General features: G+C 43.6%; 1 protein-coding gene and 1 long non-coding RNA gene across 2 annotated transcripts in view; both read right to left on the bottom strand.

Annotated features, from left to right (window-relative positions):
- The window catches only part of Mgarp (mitochondria localized glutamic acid rich protein), an 8,416-nt gene extending 3,508 nt beyond the window's left edge, over nt 1-4,908 (bottom strand). Inside the window, exons 1-2 of the mRNA XM_031376118.1 lie at nt 4,683-4,908; nt 1-67 (exon numbers count right to left, since the gene is read on the bottom strand). Of these exons, the coding sequence (XP_031231978.1) occupies nt 1-67; nt 4,683-4,764 (149 nt within the window). The 5' untranslated portion in view covers nt 4,765-4,908. The remainder of the gene's footprint in view (nt 68-4,682) is intronic.
- Nucleotides 4,909-13,009: 8,101 nt separating this feature from the next.
- LOC116094445 lies at nt 13,010-15,056 on the bottom strand. Its single transcript, XR_004120113.1, has 2 exons — nt 14,991-15,056; nt 13,010-13,163 (listed from the first exon to the last, which is right to left on the bottom strand). It is a non-coding gene; the product is annotated as an uncharacterized LOC116094445 (long non-coding RNA).

Genomic DNA, 15,056 nt, shown 5'->3' on the forward strand with positions numbered 1-15,056 from the left:
AGGTAGTAGATCATATTGGAGCCAGATGTTCCAGGGAATTTGCTGGATGACACTCGGCGAAGAGATGCTAGGAAAACAAGTTTAAATGTGGTTACTTTCGCCACATAATACAGGCATCCTAAACAAGTACATCTTTCAGTAGTTTCTCCCATTAATGTCAGAGATTTTCACTTCTGGGAAGGCAGAGTTGAATGTAAGGTTGTGATCTTATCCAACAGCCTCTCTCATCTGATTTGAGGGACCCTGGTGAAGCCTGCCATCTTGATGTCGGGAAGGGCAGATGTGGGTGAAGACAAAGGACAGAAGAAGTAAATAAGCTCAACATCCAAGTGAAACTGAAACGCAAAAGAAACACATACCTCCATACCTCCATACATGCCCAATAATTACTTCATCAGAAATAATCACTTCTCCCTTTTTCTGTTCTTTTTTTCAGCTGCCCATATGAGAAAGAAGGGAAGGATTGTTTTAAAAATTAATTAAGTGCCGTTATACCTAAGGATAAAATTTGCGCTTGAGGATGGGTACAGCACATGCTCAGAAATGCACTAGCTGCTTAGGTGAGGTCATTCACAGCCCTGTCCTTTCTCTTTCTCAGTCCTCCTGAATCTTCTCTGGGGAGGACCGCCACTGGCTGGTTTGTGGTGAGATTTTTGTTGGCTTAAAAACACAGATCTGTGATCTGGGAGTGCAAGTTCTAATTCCAGCTGCTTAGGAGGCTGCAGAGGGAATCTGCCTAGATCACAGAATGAAATCTCACTTCTAAGAATTTGTTTAGAATGTGTGGAGAGGTCAAAGGACTACTCGTGGGAGCTAATTTTCTTTTTCTTTTTCTTTTTTTTCTTTGTTTTTTTTTGTAGCCCTGGCCTTCCAGGAACTCACTTCTGTAGACCAGGCTGGCCTCAAACTCAGAAATCCACCTGCCTCTGCCTCCCAAGTGCTGGAATTAAAGGCATGTGCCACGACTGTCTGAAGTGGGAGCTAATTTTCTTCTCCTACTATGTGGGTCCTGGAGATAAAACTTAGGGGTTATCAGGCTTGATGAGGAGCATCTGTACCTGCAGAACCAACTCACTGACCCCCATTTTATTATTAAAACAAACAACTCTACCAAAACCCCACCCTACTTATGGAAGAGAGTGTCTGCTATGCAGGAGGCCTGAGTTTTCTCCCCAGCAACATGAGTGAATTAGTAAGTAAATAAATAACAAAAAGGAGCCCCATGGCACAACCTTTTGACACATGTTTATAACTATAGGTTTCTTATTTGAGCCAGGGTTTTTTTTTTTTTTGAATACTAGAAATCAAATCCAAGGTTCTTACCTGCTGAGCAAGCTACACCCCACACACTGCAGAAAGATCTTATTAAATAGGAAGATATAAAGAAAATTATCAACAATACAAGTAGTCTTAAGTACAATTTCAGCTGAGTTATTTAAAATAGCAGTATGAGACATATCCAACAGGAATTTATCAAACATATTTTAGTAGGTTTATACAATGTGAGCAATGTGAAGACTAGGATTTATTTTTTTGTTTGTTTGTTTGTTTTGTTTCTTGGGGCAGGGTTTCTTTGTGGCCCTGACTGGAGAAAAACAATTCTTTTTTTGGATTTATTTGTTTTATAATTTTATGTGTATGAGTGTTTTGCCTGCACGTGTGTATATGTAACATGTCTGATGCCCTTGAAGGTCAGAGACAGGCTTCAGGTTCTCTAATACTGGACTTTTAAAGACTGTTTTGAGCCATCTTGTGGGTACTGGGAATCGAACTCGGATGTTCTGCAAGAGCAACCAGTGCTCTAAACTGCTCTCTAGACTATGATAAAACGCAACCACATATTATGTGAAAATACATAACAATACATCCTATAGCAGAAGATCTCAGATGTATGGCTCAAGATTCATAAGAAAAATGTGCTTGAGAAAAAAAGAAAAAGGGCTGGCTCATCTGTTAAGAGCATTGACTGCTCTTCCAGAGGTCCTGAGTTCAATTCCCAGCAACCACATGGTGGCTCACGACCATCTATAATGGGCATCTGATGCCATCTTCTGGTGTGCCTGAAGACAGTGACAGTATACCCACATACATGAAATAAATAAATCTTAAAAAAAGAAAAGAAAAAGAAAAGAGAGAAGGAAGGAAAGAAAGAAAGAAAGAAAGAAAGAAAGAAAGAAAGAAAGAAAGAAAGGAAGGAAGGAAGGAAGGAAGAAAGGGCTGGGCAGTGGTGGCTCACACCTTTAATCCCAGCACTTGGGAGGCAGAAGTAGGCAGATTTCTGAGTTCGAGGCCAGCCTGGTCTACAGAGTGAGTTCCAGGACAGCCAGGGCTACACAGAGAAACCCTGTCTCGAAAGACCAGAGAGAGAGAGAGAGAGACAGAGAGAGAGACAGAGAGAGAGAGAGAGAGAAAGACCTTCAGTTGTTGAATATGCTAGCACATATCTCTGATCCCATGACATGGCACAGTAAGGCCAGGAGACATAACTGTCTCAGACCAGCCTGAAGAGCTAGAACTTGTTTCTATAAGGCAAAAACAACACCACCACCAACAACAACAACACTAACAACAACAACAACAGCACTAACAACAACAACAACACCAACAACAACACTAACAACAACAACAACACTAACAACAACAACAACAACACTAACAACAACAACAACAACAACACTAACAGCAACAACAACAACAACAAAACTCCCTAAAACCAAGTAGGCTAACCATAAGTAATGGTATTAATTAAATAAGAAGATTAATTTATGTTATACTTTGTCTTTCTGATATTTTCACAATGAACTATTGTAAATCTAATTATTCATTAAAAACTTATATTTTTAATAACCAGGAAAGTTACATTTTACAGCAAAAAGGACAAACCTTAATGACAGTTAAAACATGCCTTTCAAAAAATAAACACTGAAACAAATTTATTTTTTATTAAAGTAGAAAGTACCAATAATACAACAATTAATACCCACAAAGGAAGACAAATTTAAGATTTTAGTCAATGCCAGACTGGTGGCCCAGGCCTTTAATCCCAGCACTTGGGAGTCAGAGTTAAGAGGATCTCTAAGTTTGAAGCCAGTCTGGTCTACAGAGTGAGTTCAGGACACCCAGGGCTACACAGAAAACCTTGTCTCAAAAACTATTAGTAGAAATTACTCAGTAGAAGTAAGCTTGCCTATGGGGTCTTAGATAGACCTTAGATTCAATCCCTAGAACCACAAAAAATTAGGTGAAAATTAAAATAAGGTCAGTTCCCTTGCATCCGGGACTGCTAACTGCACATTTATGTTAACTCTATCTTTATGTTGATCTAATGGGATGAGTGGGAGGCAGGGGATGTAAAAAAGTATGATGTAGATGCAGGATTCAAGGGAGTTACAGGGGTCTGCAGCCAAGCCTCAAAACCTAGTCCCAGTCTCTGGTACCCATTGCCTCCTGCAAGCTGTCCTCAGAGCACATGCAGACACATGCCTGGGCCCGTGCCTGTGGGAGGTGGGGTGTGGGGAGGGAGGGAGGAAGAGAAGGAGAGAGAGAGAGACTTCTGTGGCGGATGAGGTCAGTCTCCTCCTTTTCTTTATCTGATCATCAGAATGGTCCCCATTAGAGTCAGTTTAAAATAAATGGTTTCTCCTCACCTCCGGCGAGTTGCTCTCTTACAAGGTTATACATACAGAGGGGGAAGGCGTCTTAATACTTGTGGGGAGCCTTCTTTCAAGCAGCATTTAAAAGAAGAGGTGAATAGATTTCCTTGAGACCATCCACCACCAACACAGGCCTAATCAAAGCATGGTAAACAAGTGACACCAAAACCAAACCAAACCACCCTCTGATTCATGGCTTTCCACAGGCGTTTTTCTGTCTTTCTCAATCAAATCCTTGCTCTGGACGCTGCCTCGGATGCCTCAAGAAGTGGGGCAAAGAATAGATAAATTAGCTTTCCGATGTTCAAGAGCTGTGCCCTGGTGAGTGATGGACAGAGAGGGTAGGCAGCTGGGAGAGGACCCTGCAAACCGGCCCAGAGCCACGACACCTGTTAAACTCCTATATTCCAGGATGTTGCTTCTTTAGAAAATCTAGAGTGCCCCATTTCCTCACGCATTCCCTAATCCGAAATTGATGGAGCTGCAAGCTTGTCAGCAACATCAGAAGAGAGCTCCGAGGCCGCCCCGCTTCGAAGGGATGATCAGGGCCACAAGAAGCTGGGGGTTTAGCACCACCAGTGTTCAGAGAACTGACACTTCTCCTGGAGCCCACCTGCGAATACGTGAACACCCCTCGTCCATCTACCCATCCGTTCCTTTACCCCTTCGGAGAAACTAGTGGTTCGTTAAATAGTCAACTGTGGGACTCTAGTAGAGAGCCACACCCTCTTCGAAGAGGTCCCTTTCACTCCATATCTATTGACTATAACCCACAGCCACTTAAAAAAATGAAGGAACATTACTTGCCGGAGATCAGGAATTCAAGACTGGAACCCAGGAAGTTTAATTTGGATTCAGAGGACATCCTGGAAAAGGTTGTTATTCCCAAAGTTTCCAAGAACTTCGGAGAGCTGGCCCGAGACCCTCCCTCACTGTTCCTTCACTGGCCCAGGGTTCTGCAACTAGGTGCTGGCAGGTTCGGGGCGCTGGTGCCCAGCCTGGACCCGTGGAGAAGTGTGGGACACTCACCGTCCTTCCCCAGCGGCGCGGGACCCGGGGGCGCCCTCCGGGGCAGCGCCAGAGTCTTGGACACAGCCCTGCGGAGATACATCGCCTGATGCGCTGAGATGCAGCGGCTCAGCAAGCGACCTAGGCTCAGAGGGAGGAGCCTCCGGAGCGCCCCGCCCCGGGTGGGACTCCAGATCCCGTGCGTCCCAGCCCCGGGGGACGTGGGAAGGGGGATCGAGTTAGTGGTTAGCACCTTGGTCCCCTTACCCAGCTCTAGTAGTGTTTCCTTCCTGTGCCCCTGAACAGCCGCTTAATGACTGCGTCTCAGAAGAGGATAGGGAGCTTAGAGGTCGCTGTTACGTGCCTGACCCGCTCTGTCCCATGGAGTTATCTCCAGGGCACGCAGGACACGTTTAGAGAAGCGCGCCTGATTTAGGATTCATGCGCAGACAGAATTTATTCTCCAGGTGGAAGACCACTTTTTCCCACACCTTGTGTGAGCATTCCTAGGAAAAGGTAGCGGGAAACTTACCCGCTAGCGATTTTACAGGTTTAGGATTAAAGGAAGGGTAAGGTTTCCCCCTGGCGATGGCTGAGTTCTAAGTCAGCCACTGTGTCCCGGACTTTAAATATAGGGTAAAGTGCTTACCTAGCGTGGGTTCGATACCCAACAGCGCATAAAACCAGCCCAGGTGGCGCACGAGGTTACTCCCAGCTCTCAGGAGAGGGAGGCAGGAGGCTCAGGAGTTCAAGATCTTTAGCAACATAGCATGTTTGAGGACACCGTAGGCTACATGAGACCCTGTCTCAAAAACAAATAAACCAGTGAGGGCATTAGGCAGAAAAACAAAAACAAAACAAAAAACAGTTCACTAGCAGAAGCATTAGGTAAAGGGTCCTCTGGAGGAGTAGCAAGCGCTCTTAAACACTAAGCCATCTCTCCAGCCAGAATTGTGAATCTTGGTTTCTCGAGACAGGTTTTCTCTGTGTAGCTCTGGGTGTCCTGAAAATCGCTCTGTAGACGAGGCAAGGCCAGCTATTTTCAGGCGCCAGGGCTACACAGAGAAACTCTGTCTCAAGAAACCAGGACCCCTGTTTCTGCCTCCGCAGTATTGGGATTAAAGGTGTATGCCGCTGCCACCTACTCAGCCCAGTAATGAATCTTGTTGACCTGAGTAAAGCGGCTGAGACGAGCCCTGAAGCATAGTAGATGTGAAGTATGTTCAGCCAGATGGAAGAGTCAGGGCTGGGTCGCGAGTCCTCTGCTTCTTTCAGTCTGGTAAGTGACCATAGTTGTTGTATCTGCCTTGTAGGACGGAGAGATGGTACTGAGACTTTGTACACTTCCTGTTTTCCTAAAGGCTCAAGTCTCAGGGCAAAGGAACCCAGTCTACTCACTCCGTGAGCTTTGGTGGGTTCTTTTCATATTTTAATGAGCCGTTTCCCAAACAAGCTCGCAGGCCCTTTGGTTGTCAGATTCGCTGAATTTTCAGCTGCTTCTCCCGTCACCCCAGGGCATTTTTAGGCTAGTTTTTGCGGTAGCTGACTGATCCCGACTGTGTCAGCTTCTTCGCTGCCCTTGAGGACATCCTTGACATTTTCTGTTCTGTTTAGGAAAACATTGAGGGTCAGAAATACCTTGGCTTAACTCAGATGACTAATCTTTGGTAGTTGATAAAGATAAAAATTTGAAAAGAATGTAAGGGTCCGGTGCCAACAATAATTAGGATTTCGTGGCTTATGTGCTAGTAATTTAAGGTCTTTGGGGTCTGGAGACCTGCAAGTCTGATGACCTGAGTTGGATCCCCTGGACTCACATATTGGAAACAAAAGAACCAACTCTCTTTTTTTGGGGGGCTGGGTTCGAGACAGGGTTTCTCTGTGTAGCCCTGGCTGTCCTGGAACTCACGCTGTAGACTGGGCTGGCCTCAAACTCAGAAATCTGCCTGCTTCTTCCTCCCAAGTGCTGGGATTAAAGGCATGTGCCATTGCTGCCCAGCTTTTTTTTTTGCTTTTTTTTTTTTATTGTTGCTTTGGTTTTATTTAAAAGATTTATTTATTTTTATGTATTGAGTACATTGTCACTGCCAGAAGAGGACTTTGGATCCCATTACAGATGGTTGTGAGGCATCCTGTGGTTGCTGGGAACTGAACTCAGGGCCTCTGGAAGAGCAGCCTGTGCTCTTAACCGCTGAGCCATCTCTTCAGCCCCCAAGCTTGTAATAAAGAAACCCTAATGTTATTACATTGGAAACAGCTCCTTGGTGGTCTTTTGGGGTTCACAAACGCTTCCTGGCACATCAATGGTATGTGTACCCACTAAGTTTCAAACCGGGACAAATGTCTGAGGTGCATATTTAACTTACCAAAGCAGACCTGGCCTCCAGGTTCTCCCAGCACCCCACCTCCCTCCGACTGTTCAGCCCTTTCCAGAAGCTGGGCTGCTCTTCCCCAGAGGCTCTTCCCTACAGCATCCAGACAGTTTGGTTACATGCCCCTTTTGTATCTTTGGCCTCTTGGCTGTTACACTTGGGTCCCCTCTCTGCCCTCTTTCCCCCCCTCTTCCCCTCCCTTCCCCTCTCCTCTGTCCTCACAAGGCTCAAGGTTATGATAGCTCTGGCCTCTCTGAAACGAGTCTGCTTCGGGCTATGGTTTCGCTTTTATCTATAGTAAACTTTCTCTTCTACCACACTGGGCAGTCATTTCCTTTCCTTTCCTTTTTATTTGTCTTTTCATTCTCACCCAAACACAGTGCCCCTCCACATTTAAATAAATGCATTTAAAAACATCATTTCCTAGACTCTGTAGAATGCTAGAAACAGGAGCTGGAGAGATGGCTCAGCGGATGGGAGTGTTTACTGCTCTTCCAGAGGACCAGAGCTTGGTTCCCAGAACCCCTATCAGGTAGCTCACGACATTCTTATCTCCTGCACGTATATACAGACAGAGAGACACAGAAACACTTCTTTAAAAGGCTGGAGTGATGGCTCAGGGGTTAAGAGAACTGGCTGCTTTTCCAGAGGATCTGGGTTCAATTTCCAGCATCCACATGGCAGCTCCCAATTGACTAATAAGTCTAGTTCCAGTGGATCTGATGCCCACCAACACACAGACATACTTGCAAGTCAAACATCAATGTACACAAAATGAAAATAAAAACATAAAAAAGCTAGAAACAATTGAAAATATTTTTGGGGGGAGGAGGAAAAAGATCCTTTTAACTTTAATTTTTAATTTAATTTTTTTTTTTTTGGAGACAACATCATGCTAAATTCTAGCTAGAGACCAAATATCAGAAATCACTGTATGAGCCGGGCGGTGGTGGCGCACGCCTTTAATCCCAGCACTTGGGAGGCAGAGGCAGGCTGATTTCTGAGTTGGAGGCCAGCCTGGTCTACAGAGTGAGTTCCAGGACAGCCAAGGCTACACAGAGAAACCCTGTCTCGAAAAAACCAAAAAAAAAAAAAAAAAAAAAAAATCACTGTATGAGTGGAGCTATGCCCTGAATTTTCTAGCTTTTGTTGTCTCCCAGCAAACTTTGGCTTGTATTTTTTTTTATTTATTTATTTATTTATTTATTTATTTATTTGCTTGTTTTTTTGAGACAGGGTTTCTCTGTGTAGCCTTAACTGTCCTAGAACTCACTCTGTAGACCAGGCTGGCCTCGAACTCAGAAATCCACTTGGCTCTGTCTCCCAAGTGCTGGGATTAAAGGCGTGTACCACCACCGCCCAGCCAACTTTGGCTTGTAAATGTACATAATCATGACAGTGGATCTGAGTGATGGTTCAAGGTCAGCATACCAAGCTGGTATACATACGGAGCTTCAAACCAACCAGAGTTAGAAATACACAGTAAGACTCTTGTCTCTAAAAAGAAAAAAAAAAATTCTAAAAAGCCCTTTGATCTAAGTTCTTTGGGGAATCTAGAATGATTTTTCCCTTAAGAAAAGGTTTCTTTGCCTGTCCTAGAACTGGATTTGTAGACCAGACTGGCTTTGAACTCATAGATTCACCTACTTCTGCCTTCTAAGAGCTGGGATTAAAGGTGTGCACCACCATGCCTAGCTGAATCACAATGATCATTGCTGATGCTCTTGATTTTTGAGGTGTAAACCCTGGCGCTCTTTCCCATGTGGGCACTCTCTCTCTCTCTCTCTCTCTCTCTCTCTCTCTCTCTCTCTTTCTCTCTCTCTCTTTCTCTCTCTCCCTCCCCTCCTTCCCTCCTCCCTCCGTGTGTGTGTGTGTGTGTGTGTGTGTGTGTGTGTGTGTGTGTGTGTGTGTGTGGTGTGTGTATGTGTGTGTGCTCACTTCTGAGGAATGATGCAGATGAATAGTTAGCATAGTCAATACACTTTTTCTTCTTTTCCTGAGGCAGAGTTTCACTGGCTTCAAGTCCACAAGCCTCTGGCATCAGTGTCCTGAGAGCTGGGCTTAGAGTGCTTTCCTTATGGTAAAAGGTTCTATCCCACAGCCCATGTTATTGGGAACAGCTTCCTCTAAAGTGAAAATGGATGAACTCGAGAGAAAGGATCGTATAAGGTAAGTGCACTGAGAACCTGGCACACAGTAGATTCTGTGTATTAAAATATACTTTATTTTAAACTAAAACTTACTATTTCCAATGTTGCAGGTGTCTTGTTGTTTTCTGGACTCTTTATTTATTTATTTTTTTCTTCTTTGATTTTTTGAGACAGGGCTTCTCTGTGTAGCCCTGGCTGTCCTGGAACTCACTCTGTAGACCAGGCTGGCTTTCGAACTCAGAAATCTGCCTGCCTCTGCCTCCCAAGTGCTGGGACTAAAGGCGTGTACCACCATTGCCCAGCTGTTTTCTGGACTCTTTAGAGATAAGTTTTTTGGTTTTTTTGTTTTTTGTTTTTTTTGAAACAAGGTTTCTCTGTAGTCTTGGTTGTCCTAAAATTTGCTTTTTAGACTAGGCTGGCCTCGAATTCACAGAAAACTTCCTGTCCCTGCCTTCTGAGTGCTGGAAATAAAGGCATACAGTACCATGGCTCAGCAATAAGGTTTTTTAAGTGCCCCCCATCCCTTTTTGAGAAGTACTTCTAATTTGGAGTTAATTGACTTTTTGGTCTCAATTTCTATGTGATCCCATCAGTTTCTTATAGGTGCTCTAACAAATGAAGCAACCTGAAACACTATACATTTATTAATTTGAAGCTTTATGGGTGCATCTTACATTCAACAAGAGCTTTTTTATCTTTATGTTCCTTGGCTCTTGATCTCCTTCTTCCTTCAAACCCAGAAATGGCGAAGACAGAGGTAAGGGGGTGCTTGTGGGGCATGTGTAAGGCCCTAGATTGGTCACTTGTACAAAACTCAAACAGAATGGCAAACACTCCAGTGGTTAGATTTCATACATCCACTTGTTAAGACCCTTGTCATGACACTGGGCTCACCTGGATACTCCAGGGTAACTTCATCTCAAGGCTGGACTACTGGCAACCCTAGCTCCACCTGCAATTTGAACTCTCCTTTGTCATGGAGTCTAACATATACACGCTCGCACATTCTAGGGCAGACATACTTTGTTGGAGTTGAGAGGATTGAGTCTGCCAGAGTCAGGCTGATTCCAGGGCAGGCTGCAAACTGGCAGTCTGGGAGACTAAGTTTCTGTTTCCCAGAAATGAGACCCTAGATCCTGGAACTTGTGGTCAGCCAACCACAGCTGCACATAGTTAATCTGAGGATACCTTGTCATCTGGTGTAAAGTAAGAATAGGTAGCTACAGTGAGTCATCGATCCCCCAGGGAGGTCTCCAGAGCTGGAGGAATTGTACAATCATTCAGACCCCTAAAGATAGAACTACCCAATCCAGGTAAAGGGGCACATACTCCTCCCTAGAATTATGTGGAGATGAGCTGAGCTACACTGCTTTGGTTCCCGGCAGGTCATACATATGCACTCACCCAGGAGCCATCTGGATTTGAGAATGGACACACACACACACACACACACACACACATACCAGTTAGTTTTAAAATGCCTTAGCTACCTCAAAGGCTGGGCACTTCTAAACCTTCCGCTGCTACCCTAGGCCCAATTGGGGAAGTGGCCAGTAGTCACTTACTCAAAATCTCTCATGGCTGGTTGGCTTTACCTCCTGTAACGCCCATGTCCATCCAGATCCCACAGCTTCAGGGTGATCCCCATTTCCTTTTCCCCAGTTCCTAGCCCTCAAAAATCTAAAGGTTCCATCCTGTCTCCCTTTGTCCAGTCATTGGCTGCTGGCATCTATATTGATCAATCAAAAACTAATTGGGGACAAGAACCTTCAGGGTTTGGACACAAAGATTCCCAATTAAATCAAAACATTAGAACCCTCAGAGCTCCCAGGGTCTCAACCACCAACCAAGGACTGCACATTGGTGGGTCTGATTGTTCTGGCAGCATGTGTATAGTAGAGGATTGCAAATTCGATCAATAGGAGAATAGGACCTCAGCCCCGTGAAGGTTCTGTGTAGGGGAATGCTAGGGCCAATAAGTGGGAGAGGGTGGGGTGGCAGGCATGAGGAGGGGGTTTGTTCTTGTTGTTTTTGTTTGTTTGTTTGTTTTTTGGAGAGGAAACTAGGAAAGGAGAAATTTACATGTAAATAAAGAAAATATCTAAAAAAACAAAACAAGCCGGGCAGTGGTGGCGCATGCCTTTAATCCCAGCACTTGGGAGGCAGAGGCAGGTGGATTTCTGAGTTCGAGGCCAGCCTGGTCTACAGAGTGAGTTCCAGGACAGCCAGGGCTACACAGAGAAACCCTGTCTCGAAAAACCAAAAAAAAACCAAAAAAAACCAAAAAAAAACAAAACAAAACAAAACAAAAACAAAAACATTAGAACCAATCCCTAACAGAATTCCCCTGACAACTCCACTAGGGATCTCCATTCCCAAATGGGGAGACCCTGCATGCAAGGAAATTCAACTAAATAAACTTTACTTTTGCATACTATTTGAGTCTGGGGTATCATTCTTCAGCAATTCTTGGATCCTAACAGATTGTCTTTCTTCCTACCACAGATTTTTCTCTAGTTACTTCATTTGCATGAGACTGGTCTATAATCTCTCAAGTTTTACCACTCACTCTATCAGGAATCCAAACTGACATAAGGAGTGTTAGTATTATATTTGATTTTTCATAACATTTATATATCTATTCTTTCTTTTTTTAAAGATTTATTTTATATATGTAAGTACACTATAGCTGTACAGATGATATGGCTGTGAGCCTTCATGTGGTTGTTGGGAATTGAGTTTTTTTAGGACCTCTGCTTGCTCTGGTCAACCCTGCTTGCTCCGGTTGGCCCTGCTTGCTCTGGCCCAAAGATTTATTTATTATTATACATAAGTACACTGTAGCTGTCTTTAGACACATCAGAAGAAGGAGTCAGATCTCATTATGGGTGGTTGTGAGCCACCATGTGGTTGCTGGGAATTGAACTCCTGACCTCTGGAAGAGTAGTCAGTGCCATCTTATAAAGTGAACTCTCTTCTATCTGAGGATTCTAGAGATCCTACTCAGGTTGCCTGGTGAGCATGTGCTTTCCTCACTGAGCCATCTTGCCAGCCCAATCCCCTCTTCAAAAAACCCTAGATACCTTTCTGTATCTTGATGGAAGCCAACGGAAAAGCTTCATGTGGCTATAAGTGGGTAGAAGTCACTATGGGCTGGAGAGGATGTTCTGCAGTTAGAGCATGGGCTGCTCTTGTAGAGGGACTGGGGTTCAGTTCCCAGCATCTACATAGAAGCTTATAATTCCAGGCTCTCTTCTGACCTTCAAGGGTACCAAGACAGCCTATGGTGTGCATACACACATGTGGGTAAACATACATATATGTTAAAACAAATACCCAGTCACTTCAATAAAAACCATTCAAATTCAAGTGCAGACTCTGAGAGCAGGGCTCATCTTTATGGTCTGACCCACCAAATCTTCATCATCTTCTGTATTTTGAGTAGTAAAGTAGTCTGTCTCTTTGGGATCTAAGTGTTTTGATAAAAACCAAGAGATGGCCATAATGGCACACTCAGGAGAATTCTGTCTGTTCAGGGCCACCCTGCAGTGGACTACATAGCCAGAGACCCCGCACCAGAAACAAAACAAAACAAACAAAACATAAAAGGAAAAAGATGACAAGAGTGGCTCAGCAGTTCAGAGTACTAGCTGCTTTTGCAGAGGGCCAGAGTTTGGTTCCTAAGACCCCTGTCAACCACCCATGGCTCCAGCTCTCTCTTTAGGCTTCTATGAATAGCAAGTGTACACGCTATACATATATACATGCAATCACTCACACATAAAAATAAATAGGTAAAAGTTAAAAAGAGTCCAGTGATTCCGTCTCTACATATGAAGGGCGCAAGTATTTTTATTTCTTTAACAGTTTAAAATGTATGTGTTGACTTGACTGATATATATTCACACGTAACTTTTTTCTCATATCTGCAACTCTGGGTGAATTCAGAGGAATGACTATGATCATCACATGAAGCAGACCTACAATGAAGAGGAAAAACCCAATCAACTCAAGATACTGATCAGATAATGTTAAAACTGGACATCTATGAATAATTCATCTTAGAGCAGCAAAAAAAAAATCTAGAAAATATATCTATTAAAGAATATCAGTACTTAATTTTAAATTCATAGCAAATAAATTGAAATGGGCAAAGTGGTATTAACATTAAAAAAAGCAAAAGATTTAGACAATAAACTCTAAAGTGTTAAATTTCAGAGTTCTTAAATAAAGAAAATGTGTTTTGTGGTTACTATGTTTATTATCTGGCAGATATAAGCTATTTTATCAACTTAACCCACAGAAACTGAAATATTTTGTGTGTGGTGTATGTGCATGTCTGCATGTGTGCACACAAGCCTGTGGTGTGTGTGTGCGCAAGCACAGGAAGGCCCCAGGCTAATGCTGGGGATCTTTGCCAATGGCTTTCCCCCTTATTCATTGATGCAGGGTTTCTTGATTGGCCCCAGAGTTCACCAGTGGCTAATTTAGTTAGCCATCTTATTCTGGGAACCCTCTGTTCAGTTTCAGAGTTTTGGAATGCCAAGTGGTCACCATGCCTACTGAGCATTGACATGGGTGGGCTCTGAGCATCCAAGCTCAGATCCTCATGCTTGTGTGGCAGCGGCTTTAACCACTGAGCTAAGTCCTCAGTCTAGAAGTTAAGATTATTTTTAGTGAGGGATTTTACTTTATCAAGGGTAAAGAACTTCTTCCAAATAATTTTCAGAAATAAAGCATATATATTACACATGTTTATGTGATATATGTATGTTATGTGTGACACACAAGTACACAAACATACTCACAAATCTTCTCTCTTAAGTCATAGACTGGCCGGGCAGTGGTGGCGCATGCCTTTAATCCCAGCACTTGGGAGGCAGAGGCAGGCGGATTTCTGAGTTTGAGGCCAGCCTGGTCTACAGAGTGAGTTCCAGGGACAGCCAGGGCTATACAGAGTAACCCTGTCTCGAAAAACCAAAAAAAAAAAAATCATAGACCATGGAAAATACGTTACCTCATTCATATTAGGTTTTACTTGAGTTCCTCAATTGAATGCTAGTTGTAGTGACAATCATAACAAAATGGCCAAGCAGAAAAAAATTCTGAATTGGCTGCCTTTACACATTCATTTGTTCTACAAACATTAAACTCCTAAGACGGCTGGGCATACAGTACAGTTTGAGAACATGAACATTAGTACAGTAGAGAGTTCATACTCAAGTGTGAGACACAGCAAACACACACCAGGAAGCATACACAAATTATGCCACATTGTCCCCAGTGCTATGAACACAATGCCTAAAGTACTAGTAAAGAAGATATGACTTAATGTGGCTTGGGCTATTGCTGTTTTTCCTTCTTTCTTTCTTTGGGACATCAATGTGTTTTATTAATGTGCAGACCAAGCTAGCCTCAGATTCATCATCTCCTTGCCACAGTTTCTGCAGTACTGGCATTATAGGTTTGCATGACCTCATCTAGTACTGGTGTCACCCTGCAGGCACACTCCTTAAAGCTCAGCACTTAGGAGGCAGAGGCAGGGGCAGGTGGATCCTAGTCTATATAATGAATTGAAGGCTATGCAGTGAGACTCAGGCTCTCTTTTGAGACAGGTCTCTCTACTTAGCCCTGGTTGTCCTGGAATTCACTACTTAGACCAGGATGGCCTCATAGAGATCTGTCTCCCTCTGCCCCTCTAGTGCTGGGACTAAAAAAGGCATGTGCCACTACACCTAGGGATGAGACCCTGTCTCAGTCACAAACACATAGATAAATTCACTTCCATACTCTATAAATATACTTACTGGATTATTTCCAAAGTTTATTCCAATCCATTCCTTCTTTTATACTCCAAAACATCTTCATTGTGT

This window comes from Mastomys coucha, unplaced genomic scaffold (genome assembly GCF_008632895.1).
Source record: "Mastomys coucha isolate ucsf_1 unplaced genomic scaffold, UCSF_Mcou_1 pScaffold16, whole genome shotgun sequence".
Classification (NCBI taxonomy): domain Eukaryota; kingdom Metazoa; phylum Chordata; class Mammalia; order Rodentia; family Muridae; genus Mastomys; species Mastomys coucha.